This window comes from Saccostrea cucullata, unplaced genomic scaffold (genome assembly GCF_032062105.1).
Source record: "Saccostrea cucullata isolate Sc308-1 unplaced genomic scaffold, CSIRO_AGI_Scuc_v1 ctg239, whole genome shotgun sequence".
NCBI lineage: Eukaryota > Metazoa > Mollusca > Bivalvia > Ostreida > Ostreidae > Saccostrea > Saccostrea cuccullata.
This window is the reverse complement of record NW_026939884.1, coordinates 190,672-208,616: the sequence shown is the minus strand read 5'-3', so window position 1 is coordinate 208,616 and position 17,945 is coordinate 190,672. Positions and strand designations below refer to the sequence as shown.

The following is a 17,945-nucleotide window of genomic DNA, read 5'->3' as shown; positions in this document are numbered from 1 at the left end:
ATATGTCTACTAGGTATACCTCATTTTTACCCTACAAAATCTCTAGAACCCAGGAGCTTCCGGGGGCTTCGCCTCCTGGGTCCCCACCAGGGCTTTGCCCTGGACTCACTGGGGGCCTCAAGGCGGCCCCCAGACCCCTTGCCTACTTTTGGCGCCCCCTCTAACTTCAATTCCTGGATCCGCGCCTGCTTCCCCTTTCAAAGAAGATGCTACGTCACTGGAATTAGTAATTTTTTCAACAATTCCAGTGCCAGAATTCTATTACAAAAATCTATATATCAGTCTAAATCAGATGAATATGCCTTAGCAAGCATGCATGAGCACATATCAGTGGCGGATATGGGAATCTTGAACAAGGAAGGGGGACGGTATATGGTTGGAGACCAAGGGGGGGGGAGAAGCTCTTAGGCTTTATAGTTTTATAGAAAAAAGGTTTTCAACTTAATTCAGCTAATCTTAAGCAATGTCCTACAAAGTAAAACCAATAAATTTATTAATCCTATGTATATTTTGGTCACTACAGATGGAAGGACGGGATTCCTGCCCCCCAACCCCCAACCCACCGTTGCACGTTTGTTATACGGTGTGTTAACACTTTTTAAAATAAAAAGGAGAGGTAGAGACTGATAAAAAAAATATATGACAATGTTCTTAATAAGATAAGAAGTTTAAGACTTCTATTAAAAAAAAAAAAACAATTCAATATGAAAATAAAAAATGCTGCTCGACTCATAATATTTGATTTATTTAATTATCAGATTAAAGTAAACGCCATTGAAATTAATTCAAAGTCGCAGTGTGAAGGCCTTGGCTGCACGTTTCAAGATTGTCAATCATTTGTCGCTTTACGTTTTCATTTAAATATGCCATTCCCAAATCGCCGAGAATTTCTTCTACGACTGTTTTCTTTCCCGCCATTTTTAGTGCCTGCGGAACGCGGAAAATACGTTATGAGCATATAAAGGCCGAGGATACCCGTGTTCGCATAACGTAATAGTGAATCGACATAATGTAGAAGAGTGCGCACAGTATAACATGAGTTTTCCACATCTGATCAATATGAAATAGCCAAAGATACACGTATGCTGACAAGAGGCTGAGCATTTTGACACAATTAATGTAAAGACACAATGACATAACGTAATAACGATTTGTTAAAAAGTAAGGGCAAATTCACATCATGAAATTGATTCACGTCATCATGTAGCATATTGATGACATATTAAATGTAGTAAAAGAATTCAAAACATGTGACAATTTCTTGACATCATGTAATGAAATTCTGACATCGTATTATAGCGACTTGATATCAAATTAAGATAAATTCACATCAGGTAATGAACTACTTAGACCAAATAGTAGAGAGTGCACATAATGTAATACTGAGTTGAAATTATATAAATGTATCTTAACACCACGTAATAATCTTTTGACATAATGTCACAAAGAGATGATATAATGCAATGAAAGATTGACGCAATATAATTGAAGTGTTAGTAAATGTCATAAAAATGTTAACATAATGTAAAAGAAAGTTGTCGCAATGTAATAGTAGTGTGTGTAAATGTCATAAAGAGTTGACCTAATGTAAAGGAAAGTTGAGATAATGAAATAGTAGTGTTAATAAATGTCACAAAGAGATGACATAATGTAATGGAAGGTTGAGACAATGCACTAGTAGTGTGGGTTAATGTCATAAAGAGTTGACATAATGTAATGGAAGGTTGACACAATGCAATACTAGTGTGGGTTAATGTCATAAAGAGTTTACCTAATGTAAAGGAAAGTTGACACAATGCAATACCAGTGTGAGTAAATGTCATAAAGAGTTGACATAATGTAATGGAAGGTTGACGCAATGCAATCGCAGTGTTCTGCTATAAGGCAGTGACGGCGTTCCATATTGACGAAAAGATCCCTCGTTGCTTGAATGCCCTGAAACTCGGTTTGCAGTCATCCGCCTACAAATGGTGGTTTCTCCATAAATGAATGAAACCCAAATTTCTATTTATTTCCCTGTCCTGAAATGTTCACTATCTTTTAATGTATCTTGCTACTTACATTCATTTAGTAGTCAAGAATTGAATAGAAAATCTATGTTATATGAACCTTACCTTTAGAGAAGGATTTCAACCATATTGCCAACTTTCCTCCTTAATTCCGAAGCTGTACATCTAAAGTAGGACTTTCTCGGGGGGAATCCTCACTCTTTGCACTTAAAAGCCCGGACTTTTATCTATTGATATATCCTGTTTACAAAGAGTAAATTTTAAGATGTATGATATTGATAGGTTCCATTAACCTTTTGTGAGAATATTTGAATTGAGTAAATTCTTTTAAGGGAAACAAAGAAGATAAACAACATTACAATACAAAATACTTCTTTTGCAAGCCGGAGCATAAGTATGTTTCCTTAACCCGAGCGGTCTAATATTTTTTATTTTAAAGCAGAGTGCAAACACTACTATTTTTTTTTTTGTTTTTTCAAGTTTTGAAAAAATTTTATGCTTAGAAATAAATGACATTTTTACAATTTAAATACATGAGAATGGTTGCTATTACGCATAAAGCAAAAGAAACTTTTAGACATACTAAGGCATCGATATATGTACTTGTATGAAATATGATTGGAGAAAAAAAATTAAGTTGAAATTGTTTTCTATGGATACAGTTAAAAATTTGTCCAACTGATTACATTGTATTTTTTCTCGGAATCCAGTTTTCATTTTTCAGACATCAGATTTTTCAATGCAACTATGCAACTGGTCGCCACATTGAAAAAAGGACACTTGTAACAATGCATACCCCCCCCCCCCCCCATACATAGGCATGATATTTTTGAGAGAAAATTTTAGTCAATCACTCGCAGAAGGATAAAACGTACGCTCAACTAGGACCTGGGGTCCCCTGCAAATAGTTCGTCATTTTGCGTAGTAATAAAACATTCCAGGAACTCTCCTGGCATTAAAGGCACAAAAGTAAATTCATCGACATCAATACGGAGACCTCAGGTCACCTTATATATTAATTGAATTTTATATGATAGCCATTTTTCTTTGTCTTACTCCAAAATAATCATATTTAAAACTTTATAAAGATAAACTTTCTAATATATATATTAGCAGAAACGTGAAAGTAATAAAGGGTGACCAGAGGTAACCTCATATTGTACATCAATAGGGGGACCAAAGATCACCTTACATTGTACATCAGTAGGGGGACCAGAGGCCACCTTATATTTAACATCATTAGGGAGACAGTCACCTTACATTTTAAATCAATAGGGATCCAAAGGTAATCTTTTATTGCACATAATGGGGGGGGGGGGGGGCTGGGGATACCTTATATCGTACATCATATGGGGGACCAGAGGTCACCCTATATTGTACATCAGTAGGGGGACTACAGGTAACCTAATATTGTACTGCACATTAGTAGAGGGACCAGAGGACACCTTATATTGTACATCAGTAGGGAGACCAGAGGGCACCTTATATTGTGCATCAGTAGGGGGGCAGAGGACCTTATATTATACATCTGTAGGGGGACCAGAGGTCACCCTATATTGCACATAAGTAGGGGGACTACAGGTAACCTAATACTGTACTGCACATCAGTAGAGGGACCAGAGGACACCTTATATTGTACATCAGTAGGGAGACCAGAGGGCACCTTATATTGTGCATCAGTAGGGGGGCAGAGGACACCTTATACTACACATCTGTAGGGGGACCAGAGGACACCTAATATTGTACACAAGAAGGGGGGGGGCAGAGGTCATCTTATATTGTACATCAGTAGGGGGACCAGAGGACACCTCATATTGTACATCAATAGGGGGACCAAAGATCACCTTACATTGTACATCAGTAGGGGGACCAGAGGACACCTTATATTTAACATCAGTAGGGAGACAGTCACCTTACATTTTAAATCAATAGGGATCCAAAGGTAATCTTTTATTGCACATAATAGGGGGGGGGGGGGCTGGGGATACCTTATATTGTACATCATATGGGGGACCAGAGGTCACCCTATATTGTACATCAGTAGGGGGACTACAGGTAACCTAATATTGTACTGCACATCAGTAGAGGGACCAGAGGACACCTTATATTGTACATCAGTAGGGAGACCAGAGGGCACCTTATATTGTGCATCAGTAGGGGGGCAGAGGACCTTATATTATACATCTGTAGGGGGACCAGAGGTCACCCTATATTGCACATAAGTAGGGGGACTACAGGTAACCTAATACTGTACTGCACATCAGTAGAGGGACCAGAGGACACCTTATATTGTACATCAGTAGGGAGACCAGAGGGCACCTTATATTGTGCATCAGTAGGGGGGCAGAGGACACCTTATACTACACATCTGTAGGGGGACCAGAGGACACCTAATATTGTACACAAGAAGGGGGGGGGCAGAGGTCATCTTATATTGTACATCAGTAGGGGGACCAGAGGACACCTTATATTGTACATCAGTACGGGGACCAGAGATCACCCGATATTTTTCATTAGTACGGGGACTAGTGGTCACCTAATATTGTACAGTACATCTGTAGAGGGACCACCTTATATTGTGCATCAGCAGAAGGACCAGAAGTCATCGTATGTTGTACATCAGCAGAAGGACCAGAGGTCACTTTATATTGTACGGGGACTAGTGGTCACCTCATATTGTACTGTACATCTGTAGCAGGACCAGAGGACACCTTATATTTTACATAAGTAGTAGGACCAGAGGTCATCTTATATTGTACATCAGCGAATGGACCTGATGTCCTCTCTTGTATATCAATAGGGGGACCAGAGGACACGTCGGTAGGGGGACCAGGGTTCACCTTATATTGTACAGCAGTAGGGGGACTAGAGGACACCTTATATTGTACATCAGTACGGGGACCAGAGGTCACCCGATATTTTACATTAATACGGGGACTAGTGGTCACCTAATATTGTACTGTACATCAGTAGAGGGACCAGAGGTCACCTTATATTGTACACCAATAAGGGGACCAGAGGACACCTTATACTATACATCTGTAGGGGGACCAGAGGACACCTTATATTGTACATCGGTAGGGGGACCAGGGGTCTATTTATATTGTACATCAGTAGGGGGACCAGAGGACACCTTATATTGTACATCAGTACGGGGACCAGAAGTCACCCGATATTTAACATTTATACGGGTCTAGTGGTCACCTAATATTGTACTGTACATCAGTAGAGGGACCAAAGGTCATCTTAGATTGTACACCAATAAGGGGACCAGAGGACACCTTATATTGTACATCAGTAGGGGGACCAGAGTTCACCTTATATTGAACATCAGTTGGGGAACAGAGGTCACTTTATATTGTACATCAGTAGGGTGACCAGAGGACACCATATATTGTACTTCAGTTCGGGGACCAGAGGTCACCTGATATTTTTCATTAGGCAATGACTAGTGGTCATCTCATATTGTACTGTACATCAGTAGAGGGACCAACAGTAAATGTAAATGTAAATGTAAATAATAATACCAACAAATAATAACAAGAAGACCACTAATATTTAAGAAAATTGCCTATAAATCTATCTTTGTGCTCTTGCAATTCTCTGCTCTTCTCAGACCTTTGCTGTTTTTGTCAAGCAATCAGAAATTTAATAAAAATGTTTCGGACATGTGTTTCAATTAAAAGAGAATATTTTAATTAAATCATTAAGACAAAATCATAGAAAAACGCTTTTTTGTTTCTTTCCGAGCCCTGATGACATTATTTATTGAACGCCCCTCGTATCTGTACCTTCTGGTCCGCCCTTGTTTTCTTTTTAGGTGTCTGTTGGTTAAGACGGGTCTAGAATCGTTGATGCTTTATCTCTCAGCATTCATATAATTTTTTTTATGACTGATTTCTTTAAAAATGTACAACAAAAGGGACCACTAGTCTCCCTATTTATGTACAATACAAGGTGACCTCTTGTCCCCCTTGTGATGTAAAATACAGAGTGACCTAATGTCCTCATAATGATTTACAACATAGGGTGACCTCTGACCCCCTATTGATGTATAAGGTGACCTCCGTTTCCCCTTATGATGTACAATATAATCTGACGTCTTCTCTTGTACAGTATAAGGTGACCTATGGTCCCTTTTCTGTTGTACAATATAAAGATGACCATTAGTCTCCATAATGAAATAACATATAAGGTGACCTTTGGTCAACTTATTGATGTGCAATATTAGTTTACCTCTGGTGTAACGAACGTTAAAACTGAACTGAAGGCTCTGTCCCCCTACTGATGTATGAAATAAGGTGACTTCTGGTCTCCCTACTGTTATCTCCTACTGTTGTACAATATAAGGTTACCCCTGGTCCCCCTACTGTTGTACAATATAAGGTAACCCCTGGCCCCCTACTGTTGTACAATATAAGGTTACCCCTGGTCCCCCTACTGTTGTACAATATAAGGTGACCCCTGGTCCCCCTACTGATATACAGTATAAGGTGATCTGTTTCCCCCTACTGATGTTCCCTACTTATGTACAATATGAGGTGACCTCTGTTCCCCCTTCCGATGTACATAAAAGGTGTCTTATGGTCCCACTACTGATGTACAATATAAGGTGACCTCTGGTCCCCCTACTGAAGTCCCCTACTGATGTTAAATATGAGGTGTCCTCTTGGTCCCCTACTGATGTCCCCCTACTGATGTAAAATATAAGGTGACCCCTAGTCCCCCTACCAATGTACGAAATATGGTGTCCACTGATCCCCCTATTGATATACAATATAAGGTGACCTCTAGTCCCCCTCCTGATTTACATTATAAGGTGCCCTCTGGTCCCCCTATTGATCTAAAGTGTAATATTAGGTGTCCTCTGGTCCCCCTACTGATGTACAATATAAGGTCACCTCTGGTCCCCTACTGATGTACAATATAAGGTGACCTCTGGTCCCCCTACTGATGTTATTTAATATAAGGTGTCCTCTGGGTCCCCTACTGATGCCCCCTACTGATGTACAATATAAGGTGCCCTCTGGTCCCCCTATTGATCTAAAGTATAATATTAGGTGTCCTCTGGTCCCCTACTGATGTTCAATATAAGGTGACCACAGGTCCCCTACTGATGTACAATATAAGGTGACCTCTGGTCCCCCTACTGATGTCCCCTACTGATGTTATTTAATATAAGGTGTCCTCTGGGTCCCCTACTGATGCCCCCTACTGATGTACAATATAAGGTGCCCTCTGGTCCCCCTATTGATCTAAAGTATAATATTAGGTGTCCTCTGGTCCCCTACTGATGTTCAATATAAGGTGACCACAGGTCCCCCTACTGATGTACAATATAAGGTGTCCTCTGGGCCCCTACTGATGTACAAATAAGATGATTACTGGTCTTCCTACTGATTCAGAGTATAAGATAACTTTTGTTCCCCCTCCTTATGTAAATTGCATTATAAGGTTTCCTCTGGTCCCCATACTGTTATTCAATTTAAGGTGACTTCTGGTCCCCCTACTTATGTACAGTATAAGGTGATCCCTGGTCCCCCACTGATGTACAATATAATGTATCCTATGGTCCCCCTACTGATATACAATATAAGGTTACCTCTGGTCCCCCTACTGATGTACAAAATAAGGTGGCCTCTGGTCCCCCATATGATTTAGAACAGAAGATGACATCTGGTCTCCCTTTTGATGTACAATATTTAAGGAATCACTGTCTAGTTTTGAGAGTATGCCAGGGCATCAACAATAGTGGGAAACATGGGATAATTTGCTTTATCCCATGTTTCCCACTATTGTTGATGTCCCTGGCATACTCTCAAAACTAGACAGTGATTCCTTATACATGTGTATTTCCATTTCATTGTGAAATAAAATTCTAGACTTAGACATTAAAAATGTAGACTAATCGATTTAAATTACACGAGGACTTCCATGCCAATTTCAATAGTCCTCGCACACTGACGTCAAACACAAAGGCCGCCGCACGAGATTTACATGCATATTTGGCCTCCTTAGCGTTAGACACAGAGACAGATGCGCACGAGATTTGCATGCGTATTAGGCCTCCTTAGCTGCTGACCTATCGACCTGCCTAATTTACATTCCGGCAGAATTATCAAGAAATAAATTCCCCCAACTTTTAAACAGTCATCATAGAGAAAAAAAATTAGAAATGGAAATATAAGGTGACCTATGGTCGCCCTAAATATGTACGATATAAAGTGACCGTTGGTCTTATTAACTTTTTATTACCTCTGGTATTCGCATAAAGATTATGGAAACAAGCGGAAGTCTTATATTGTCCATCAGTAAGACTTTCATACTTCACAAATTGTAGTATATGAATGAGACAAAGGTAATATTATGTTGTACATTATTACGATGTTATTTAAAGTTATAAGTAGGCAATAATTTAAAATCATGGTATGTGTAGAATCATTTTTTAAATCCTCTCAAAAAAAGAATTGCGACCCTAATTTTTTGACCGAGGAAAAAGTGCACAATTTCTCCGAATTCTCTAAATGTTCATGTATGTAATTGGAATTTGGAAGATAAGTCAACTTGCTTGTCTTCGAATACAGTATATGTATCCCAAAGTTAAATAACAATTGGTGCACTTTTTAAATTTTATTTCCTTTTTTTTAATGTAGTTTTGATGGGTTTATGAATTTGATGTGTTAATTCCAAGGAAATGGGAGGAAAACTCCATGCAGCCCCAAACTTTGTAATACAGGGTGTACATCTTTGTAAGATAAATAAAAATCACCATAGGCGTAGTCACAGGGGGGGGGCAGCGGGGGCACTAGCCCCCCCACTTTCAGATCTGGGGGGGCAAGAGTATGTCTGTGCCCCCCATTTTTTAATGAAGAACAAAATCACAGGTATTTTTTCCCAACATAACCTTTACTTTGGAAAAAAATTGGATTTGAAAGTAACTTGCCTTTTAAAAAGTTGGCCAATAACCCCCCCCCCCCCCCCCCCCCCACGAAATAGGATTTTCGAGTTTGGGGAACTTTCCCTTTTTTTTTTTTTTTTTCAAAGAATTTCTGGAGTTGAGCCCCCCACTTTTGAACTTTGTTTTTTTTTTTTTTTTTTTTTTTTTTTTTTTTTTTTTTTTTTTTTTTTTTTTTTTTTTTTTTTTTTTTTTTTTTTTTTGTTTTTTTTTTTTTTTTTTTGTTTTTTTTTTTGCTTGTCAAAGAATTTCCGGAGTTGAGCCCCCCCCCACTTTTAAGTTTGTGACTACGCCTCTGATCACGGATTTCCGGCAAAGAGTGTTAAAGTGATGAGGTCGCCTATTTAATTAAGCATGACCTCATAAGGAAGACAAAAGAGACATTAAATAATTTATTAACAAATAATTATTCCATTATGTTAAAGGATTGGTGAAAAGTCCGAGCGAAATGAAAAGGGGTGGTAGGGGGCAAAATCTTCAACCCCCCCCCCGGTTTGTTAGAGATCTGCGAATGCAGAGACGTGACGTACGTCGCTTACTATTAGTAAGGAGATCAGAGGTTAGGCACTGTGTTATATAGATACTATAACCTTACATGGAATAATAAAATCATAGGGGAGACCACAGGTCACCCAACATAATCCATAAATGTTAAACTCTAATATATCATATATCTTATAATATTGCAGTTAATGTTGCTCAGCAACCCCCTCCCCCTCTTTGTTCTCTAATACCCATCACAGATGGTTATTCCCGTGACAAAAATAAATTTTCTGGGTTTTTTTTTTTACACTGAAAAGGCTTCACAGTGTTACGATTTATTCTATTTTCACTTTACGTATGCAATGCACTACATTTTGTAGCGGAGTAAACAGACCCGATAGACGTGAACTGCGCGGGGGACCTAAGGTCCTAGTTCAGCGTACGTTTTATCCTTCTGCCAATCACTCAATGCGCGCGTCTATGGACACATCTAAATTGCGAACCCGATCTATCAATACACTAGATTCCTTATCTTTTTATTTCGTGGCCACGAATTTTTATTTCGTTCCCACGAATTTTTATTTCGTGGCCACGAATTTTTATTTCGTTCCCACGAATCTTATTTTGTGGCCACGAATTTAATTTCGTTCCCACGAATTTTATTTCGTTCTCACAAATTTTTATTTCGTTCCCACGAATTTTATTTCGTGGCCACGAATTAATAAAAAGAATTCTCATACCATGTCCTATACCAGCCACCGTACAGTACCCTTATCAAAAGACTGAAAGTCGGGCTTTAATTGCTCGAGTACATTCTCTAATTCGAAATTATAAATCATATACATACATGTATATGTACATCTAATATAATTATATATTATCAAAGACCTATATATAATAAACAAATGCTAAGTATTTAAGTTTGATATTTTATTCGAGTTGGCAGGTATTGTCCACAGTGGTCTACACAACAGTGGGGCAGCCGGCAAACTGGCATACCCCCAAAATCAACATATATTGTGCCCTCCCTGACGGGAAAAGTAGCACGCTGGGTTGACCTCATTCGTGCTACGGACACATTTCAACACAAATTGTCTTTTAATTATATTATTTTGCTTTAGATTTACATTGTACATGATATAATTTTCAAAGTCAACATCACATATATCAACATCAACCACAAAAAGTCAACAAATTCAACAGTTCAATGGTTAAATTGAAGGTGACGATTTCGCCACATGGGCACCGTAGGTGCCCACCGCCACCTGGTGGTGGTAGGCAACTTCAATTTAACCACCCACCATGGACTCCTAGTCTACTCAAAACCCTCAGCAACCCATCCATCGTGGACATCACTCTCTCTTATTTCCAACCCACTGTGGATCTATGTTGCATTAAAATAATTCTGGTCTCCCTTCAAATTAATCGTGCCTAACCCCCCTCCCCCCTGATTTTATATCTTTCAAAGTTATATTGCTTTGGGTCTCTATTTCTATTATTTCTATTATTAATAATTTAATATCCAGTTATATTACTGAGTCAGCAAGAAAGAAGTGACTGGACTAATGTAAGAAAATAATGTAGGAAATATGTTTTATCTAGATTTAACCCCCCCCCCTCTTTTCTTTAAATTTATTTGTTTATTCATTTGAATTTTATTTCTTATTTATTTATTTTTTAGGTGATTTAAAAAAATAATAATTGTAAATTACTTTCCTGCAGCAAAGATTACAAACAAGATGAATGAGCACCTATACTCTTTAACCCCCCTTTCCCATTTCAGCATGATTATGCTGTACCTGTATTGTTGACAATAATCTTAAAAGTGTTCACATTCCCAATTTGTTAACTGCAGAACATGTTTTGTGATACATGTATTTTAATGTATCTTGCCAGGTCTGAAGGAATGAGGTTATACAAGAACCACTAATTTTTGAAACCAAGATCTTCCAAGGACCATTTAAAATTGATGAAATCTTCTATATACTAATTACGTTGCAAACCATGAAACACAATATGGGACTTTGTATTTACCCCTAAGCATTTGTAAATGTAGATGGACTGCACCAGACATGTAAGGCACATATGACTAAAACCTTTCTTCTAAATCCCTTCCCAGCTGATGCTCCATCAAAAAGGAATGATCTTACTTCCTACTTTGTGAATTTTAAAGGGAACCCCCCCTGCAAAAATATGCTGTGGAATAGGTTATTAAAAACATAGACTTCAAAATTCTTTTTAAGGCTGTGAAAAATGGATATATGATATAGAGCATGAAAATTAATATGCTAAGTCAGTGGAAACCTATCCTTTATCTAATACCCTAAAATCCTGTAGAAGTTTATCTAATCTTAGTACATGTGTACTATGAAACTTAAACTCCAACACACATGTGGATTTGTATTTGTATCCCCTAGCTAACCTGTATTTTACTCCAGCATGCTAGAGGTTCACGACGAGATACTTTTGACTTGGCTCCGAGGTATACAAGGAGCGTAAGGACGTTAACCAAGGCTCTTACTTGTAGAAGTAACCTGTATTTGTACCCGATATAGCTAATGCATGAATGTAAACTACATGTACATATGCACTGACTAATGCATCTTAATCCCATATGAGATTAAGCGCATACTATTAAAAAGAAAATATTGTAGGCGATGGATCAGATTGTAACCTAGCCTGTGGCACAATGTGTGTCTAACAACAACAACACCCCCCCCCCCCCCCCTTAAGAATTTGTATCTCCTATGCCGTTAGGTAATCTCGCCTTCAGCGTTTTTTATTTTTTGTTTGTGTTTTTTAATTTTATAATTCCCGATAAATAAAGCCAGTTACCTAAACAATTTACCCTTTGTGAATTTAAAATCTGTGAATATAGAATTTTAACTGAAGCAACTCTTATCTGTGTGTAATAGCAAATCTTTTTATTTAACAACCTCGAGACACAGCAGAAACCAACACCGACAAAAAATTAAGCCCCATTTTAAACCTTATAAGTCTCATTATAACCCGTTTTATTTTATTTATTTATTGATTTATTTATTATTATTGCGTGACCATTCATACAGCATATGACATAAGGAAAATACACAGAAAGAACCAGCACTGTGAGCCTTATCCAAATGAGCCCGCATTGACTTTAGCACCTGAAGAACTCTGTAATTTGTCCCTCATCCCTTTGTCAAACTGAATAACTTGAGTAACACTGGTAAAAGTTCAGGGACTTTAAGTTGTATTTCCTATTTAAAGGTTCCCTAATGAGAAAGATAACTCAAAGGAATAAATGTTACCTAAAATTCTCTTCTTGTATAAGTGACTATTTTTAGAACATTGTCAGGAAATAAAAGCCCATGCTGAAATTAATCTCTGTGTGAATAATTGACATCTGTGTGAATAATCAACATTTGTGAAATAATCTATATAATTTAGTACAATAAGTTTACCTGATTTTTCATGTTATCATAAGATGATACAAAACTTTTCATTTACTAAACACAAATATATAAAATACAAGGCCTTTGTGCAGTTAAGGGGTGAGAAGACATTAAATGTATGTGTCTTTATTGTGTTATATGATATCATCAAACCTACTCAATTAAGGTACAGGCCCTGTTAGAGAAATTCATAATTATGTTCATGTACATTGGATACGGCTTCCACATGAACGAAAAGCCTGACCTTCTTTTATTTTCTTTATGTATAATTTTAACTAAACCAAAAAATTTACACAGAAAATATAAGCGAAACATGCCTTTGACCCCATCTCACTTACATGTAATCTGAACCCTTTGATATATATAAACCAGCAAAATATTAGCTAGCCTTGCTAGATATCTACATGTAGTTAATCAAATTAAAATTTGGGGAACCCTGTCTATATCAACTAGTGAACCATTGAGGTCCTAAATTACTATGCACACATTGTTATTGTTCTGGTTGAGTCTGAAGTTGTCCCCCTTGTCAAGCCCCCTAAGAGAAGAGATATCTGAATAGGTGAGGATGCTGCTGGTCCTAATATAACTATTATGTAGATTTGACAGACAATGTACAATTCAACTCAGGTGCATGGAACCTATGCCCCCTAGATTTTACAGCCTGAATTGTTCATTGTAATGCTTCTATCCAACGTAATTTTTGACTCGAAATCTATTTAGTCATCATTCATATTTACTTACCTTGAGTTTTGTCATAGCATGTGTACAACTGTAAATATGTATAAACAAATACACCTCTTATATGTACTTGATGCTTAATTCATATACATAAAATGCATTATTGTAATATAACATTCAAAAGCACCACAACTTGTTCTGTATTTTATTTAGAACTATTTTATTTCACAATTGATTACGGCCTTTGTCGCAATTCCATATCTTTCATGCCTCTCTTTGGCCCCTTGTTAAAGCTGAATGGCCTTGATTGAAAATTTATATACTTTAATTAGAGTTCTGTTCTTTGTAAATCTAGCTAAATAACATTTTTAAAGACATGATGCAATAGATTTATCAAACTTTTATGAATTCTCAATCTGTATTTTTTCTATTTATTCAGTTTTAAGGAAAAAGGTAGTATGGTGCAGCTAGGGTAGCCCTGTCCTTGAACATTTATTTTATTTAATTATTTATTTATTTATCAAAATATCACAAAATATTTTAAATAAACTGATAAAATGCAACAGATAGGCCAAGGGAACTAGTATCTAAATATAAGCTACCATGACAACTTCCATACACAATGTGTATGGAAGTTTGACCATTGACCTTGAATAACATGGACCGAATAAAGTTGAAGTTCATAGCTATTTTTACATTAGCTCATTTTGTTTAAATAATATTTCACTAAGTACGCTTTTCTTCATTCAAAATCTGCTGATGAAGTTGGTTATTCTTACCATACTGTTACCTCTTGTACCATGTGCCCTAGTTTAAAGTATGGATGGGTGGCAAATCGATCTGTTTCAATCCAATGAAATATTTGCCATCGAGCAAAATCAATGTTATAAGATAACCCATGTTAATTCTTTGACTGAAACTTAACTTTAAAAACTGGAAATATGATAAAGTATTTCATAATCCACAAAAATAAATCGGATACTTTCATCACCCACCTTTCACTTTCATTGATGCATGGAAAAGGGGAGATAACCCGTAAACCTAGTGACTAAGTACCGACACTGTATGAATGGATAAATAAATTCCGGCTTATCTCATTTATTAGTTTTTTTCACAAAAAGGAGATGAATGATGACATATAATATTGAGGATAGAGCTTTGATAACGACGCATATTGTGAGATGAAATCAAATATGCGGTATTATAAACATTTAGGACAGGACTTTATTGGAAACAATTTTAATGAAAAAAATACATTTATACCTTTCTGAACATTAGCTCACGTTTGGTATGCATGGTGACAGAGCACTTTGAGTGGTTTTGCTGATTAATACAGGCACATAAAGGGGGTGGGGGCATCTTTTACACGTAAACTTTTCCAATGGAAAATGTACATTGAAGGTTGACCGATTCTTCACCATCAATTAATTTTTCATCTAACTTTTCCTAAATTTACCAGTTACATGTAACAAATTTACTGCAAACTTAATGATTTTATTTTAATAGCCTAAGCTTGATTGTACCCTTTATTTCGTTGAGCATATCAAAATTGAGTAATTGATATTGTATTCCAATGCCAATTGTGAACGTAAGTTGGAACCTTCCTCTACCACCACTCCTACGGAATAAGATTCTCGAATATCGACACCCCCTCTTTTTAAAAACGATACTAAATGCCTGTATTAAGCCGGAAAAAAAATATTTTTGGTCCTCGGGGGAATCAATTCTGCTTCTAGATTTCTTCCAAATGGTCATGGCCTGAGCAAATCATGATATATAGGTCTAAATTATGGCTCGTACACACAGGCACCAAACTCGCTTGAATTTTTGACCCCCTAGTATATTATAAAGAGTTATAATATACTAGGGGGTCAAAAATTCAAGCGAGTTTGGTGCCTGTGCTCGTACATATATATAGTGGACTCTTCATTCTGTACAGAAGGTTTTGTAGCAACTTAGATTATAATGTTTTGTACTTAGATAGGGACTTATGGACATCATGATAGCTTTTTTAAATATAGGCCTATAATTACACAAACGATTTTTATTTGCTGCACCATTGAGAGCTTGTATGTAGTTTTAGACCAATATGTATAAATAATTAACATATTTATACATTCACCTAAACATTCTATCATAATATTTTATTTTTTTCACCTTCATGAATCTTTAGCCCAGTCATCTAAATTAAAAGGTTTTAATAAGATATCAAGCAAATGTAATTCCATTGTCCATTTCATATTATCAAAGAAAACAATTAATTTTGAACTTTATATGCACAAAATGTTAAGCAACCACAAGAAGTTTTGTTCGAAATTATTTATTAGAAAGGAGAAAGTTATTATAATGCATTAAGGATTATCGAGGTAAACTGTATTTTCAAACCCTTTTCTTTAAACGAATTCAAAATTTAACTTCTTAATGGAGTAATTACATTGTAATATAGTAAAAACATCTCAGCATTACCAGTATTACAACTGAAAGAATAATCTTGAGAATATTTTCATGCTTGCAGTAATCATATTACAATTCAAACAAATCTTGGGAACATTTACATAGACGTACATTATTATACTTCTAAATGGGAAAATAAATCTTCAAAAACGTTTAAATCCTGTAGGAAATTCAGTGTTCATGAGAATTTTCATTGAAAGATGAATAAGTTAAAGATTGCACTTAATATATAACGAACTAGTTAAATACAAGTAAATTAATGCTCGTTGTTTAACGGTGTTGTACTTTTATCGCCAACTAGATACATGTTCATTTCAGTTCACTACATCCACCCAAACCAAAATTTTGGTTAATGGGGTACATTAATAACACATATTCATTTCAAACAAACAGGTCAGAGATGCAAAAACTACATACAAACAATACAAACTATGGTACATATGTACACTATATACATTGTCGGGCGACTTCATGCATACCGCATATTAATTCTTCAAACTCCAATTTACTAATCTATTTATTTGCTAAAACACGACAGAGAATATAACCACTCACAGAGTACCGACGAAAAAGATAATGAAAATTTCAACAATTCAGTAGGTTTATAGTATCCTTTCGAAAAGTCCGCGCTTTTGAAAATAGTTCGCGTAAAGTTACTATATTGCGATTATACCCTAATAAGATAAATATCTTATTCGTCTTTCAATTTAATTCTACAACAAATTGTGGATTAACATTTCCAAAGACTGGGATGTCAAAAATATGTGTGCAAGTATTTCGTCTCTCACTGTGACTATTTTGTTGATCTGAAGCATCGATCTTCTATGACGTTGTTTGGTGTTTTGTTAACTTTCTTTCTGTGGAGCTAGTTATAGTAAAAAAGGCGATCATGGAAAGTATTTTTGTCATAATTTTTTTTAAAAAGATGGATATGATTGATTCGAGTAAAATGGGTTATCTTTAACGCAATTGTTAACTGTACAGCTATTCCGCAATCTCATAGACGAAAAAATCTGATTTTGCAAAATGCTCAACACTTTAATTGTAACCCTATTGTTAACTACATTTCTGTATTATTAAAACATGTATATCATCTTATTAAATGAACTTTATATTCAATGAGTCAGAAAAATTTTACCATGCATTTCCTTTTTTGAAGAGTATATGTAGATCCATCTTCCAAAAACATTTAATCGGCTTCAAATTCAGATTAGGATGAAATAAATGATTTGACTTATTTATCATGCTTTTATTGATTATGAAATAACACTTGTCATATTCACAGGTAACTCCCATAATCAAAAACGGACAAAAGGGCCAACAGAAAAAATGATACTCTCAACTAAATGGAATTCTGCACCAGAGGTGAACCGAAATTCTAATAATAATTTCAGAGATCCAATGCACTTGCTACTATTGATCATTGCCTGCATTAACATTATTTACGTACTAATAAAATCTGCGAAATATTTTCGAGGAAAATTCAAGAGACTGATCTGTCTATATACACATCAGAGCAAAAAAGAATATGGCAAAGAACTTTATGTGGGTGTTTTAGAGACGCCCCTCCAAAATGACAATTATGATGTTATACAAAACGAGCTGGTATTCGAAGGCACGACTCACACTAAGTTAAAGTTTCAGCAGGCGACTCAAAACGTTGTCATAGAAACGCATTCTGAAGCCAAAGGACCACCTAATATTCCGAAAAAAGGTACCAATATTAAGAAGAAAAAAATAATGACGTGAATAAACATAAAATTTGGAGTGATAACAATTAACTTAAAGAGCGACATTTTGCAGAAACTTTGCATGTTGAATGAGTTTTGTTTATTACACTACAATACTTTTTATGCTCGAAAGAATAATTATATATTTAGCTCTATTTATTAAAGCATATGTACGTTTTTCAGACGTCTATATGTCTACTCG

The 17,945-nt window shown here is 36.2% G+C and overlaps 1 protein-coding gene across 2 annotated transcripts in view; it reads left to right on the top strand.

The window, feature by feature from the left end:
• Positions 1-17,876, top strand: part of LOC134254176 (uncharacterized) — a 38,659-nt gene extending 20,783 nt beyond the window's left edge. For both annotated transcript variants that reach the window (XR_009989269.1, XM_062736719.1), the window contains one exon: positions 17,299-17,876. Coding sequence is in view for 1 of the 2 variants with exons in the window: in XM_062736719.1 (XP_062592703.1) it covers positions 17,299-17,762 (464 nt within the window). In the remaining variant the exon portion in view is untranslated. The remainder of the gene's footprint in view (positions 1-17,298) is intronic.
• Positions 17,877-17,945: the final 69 nt, after the last annotated feature.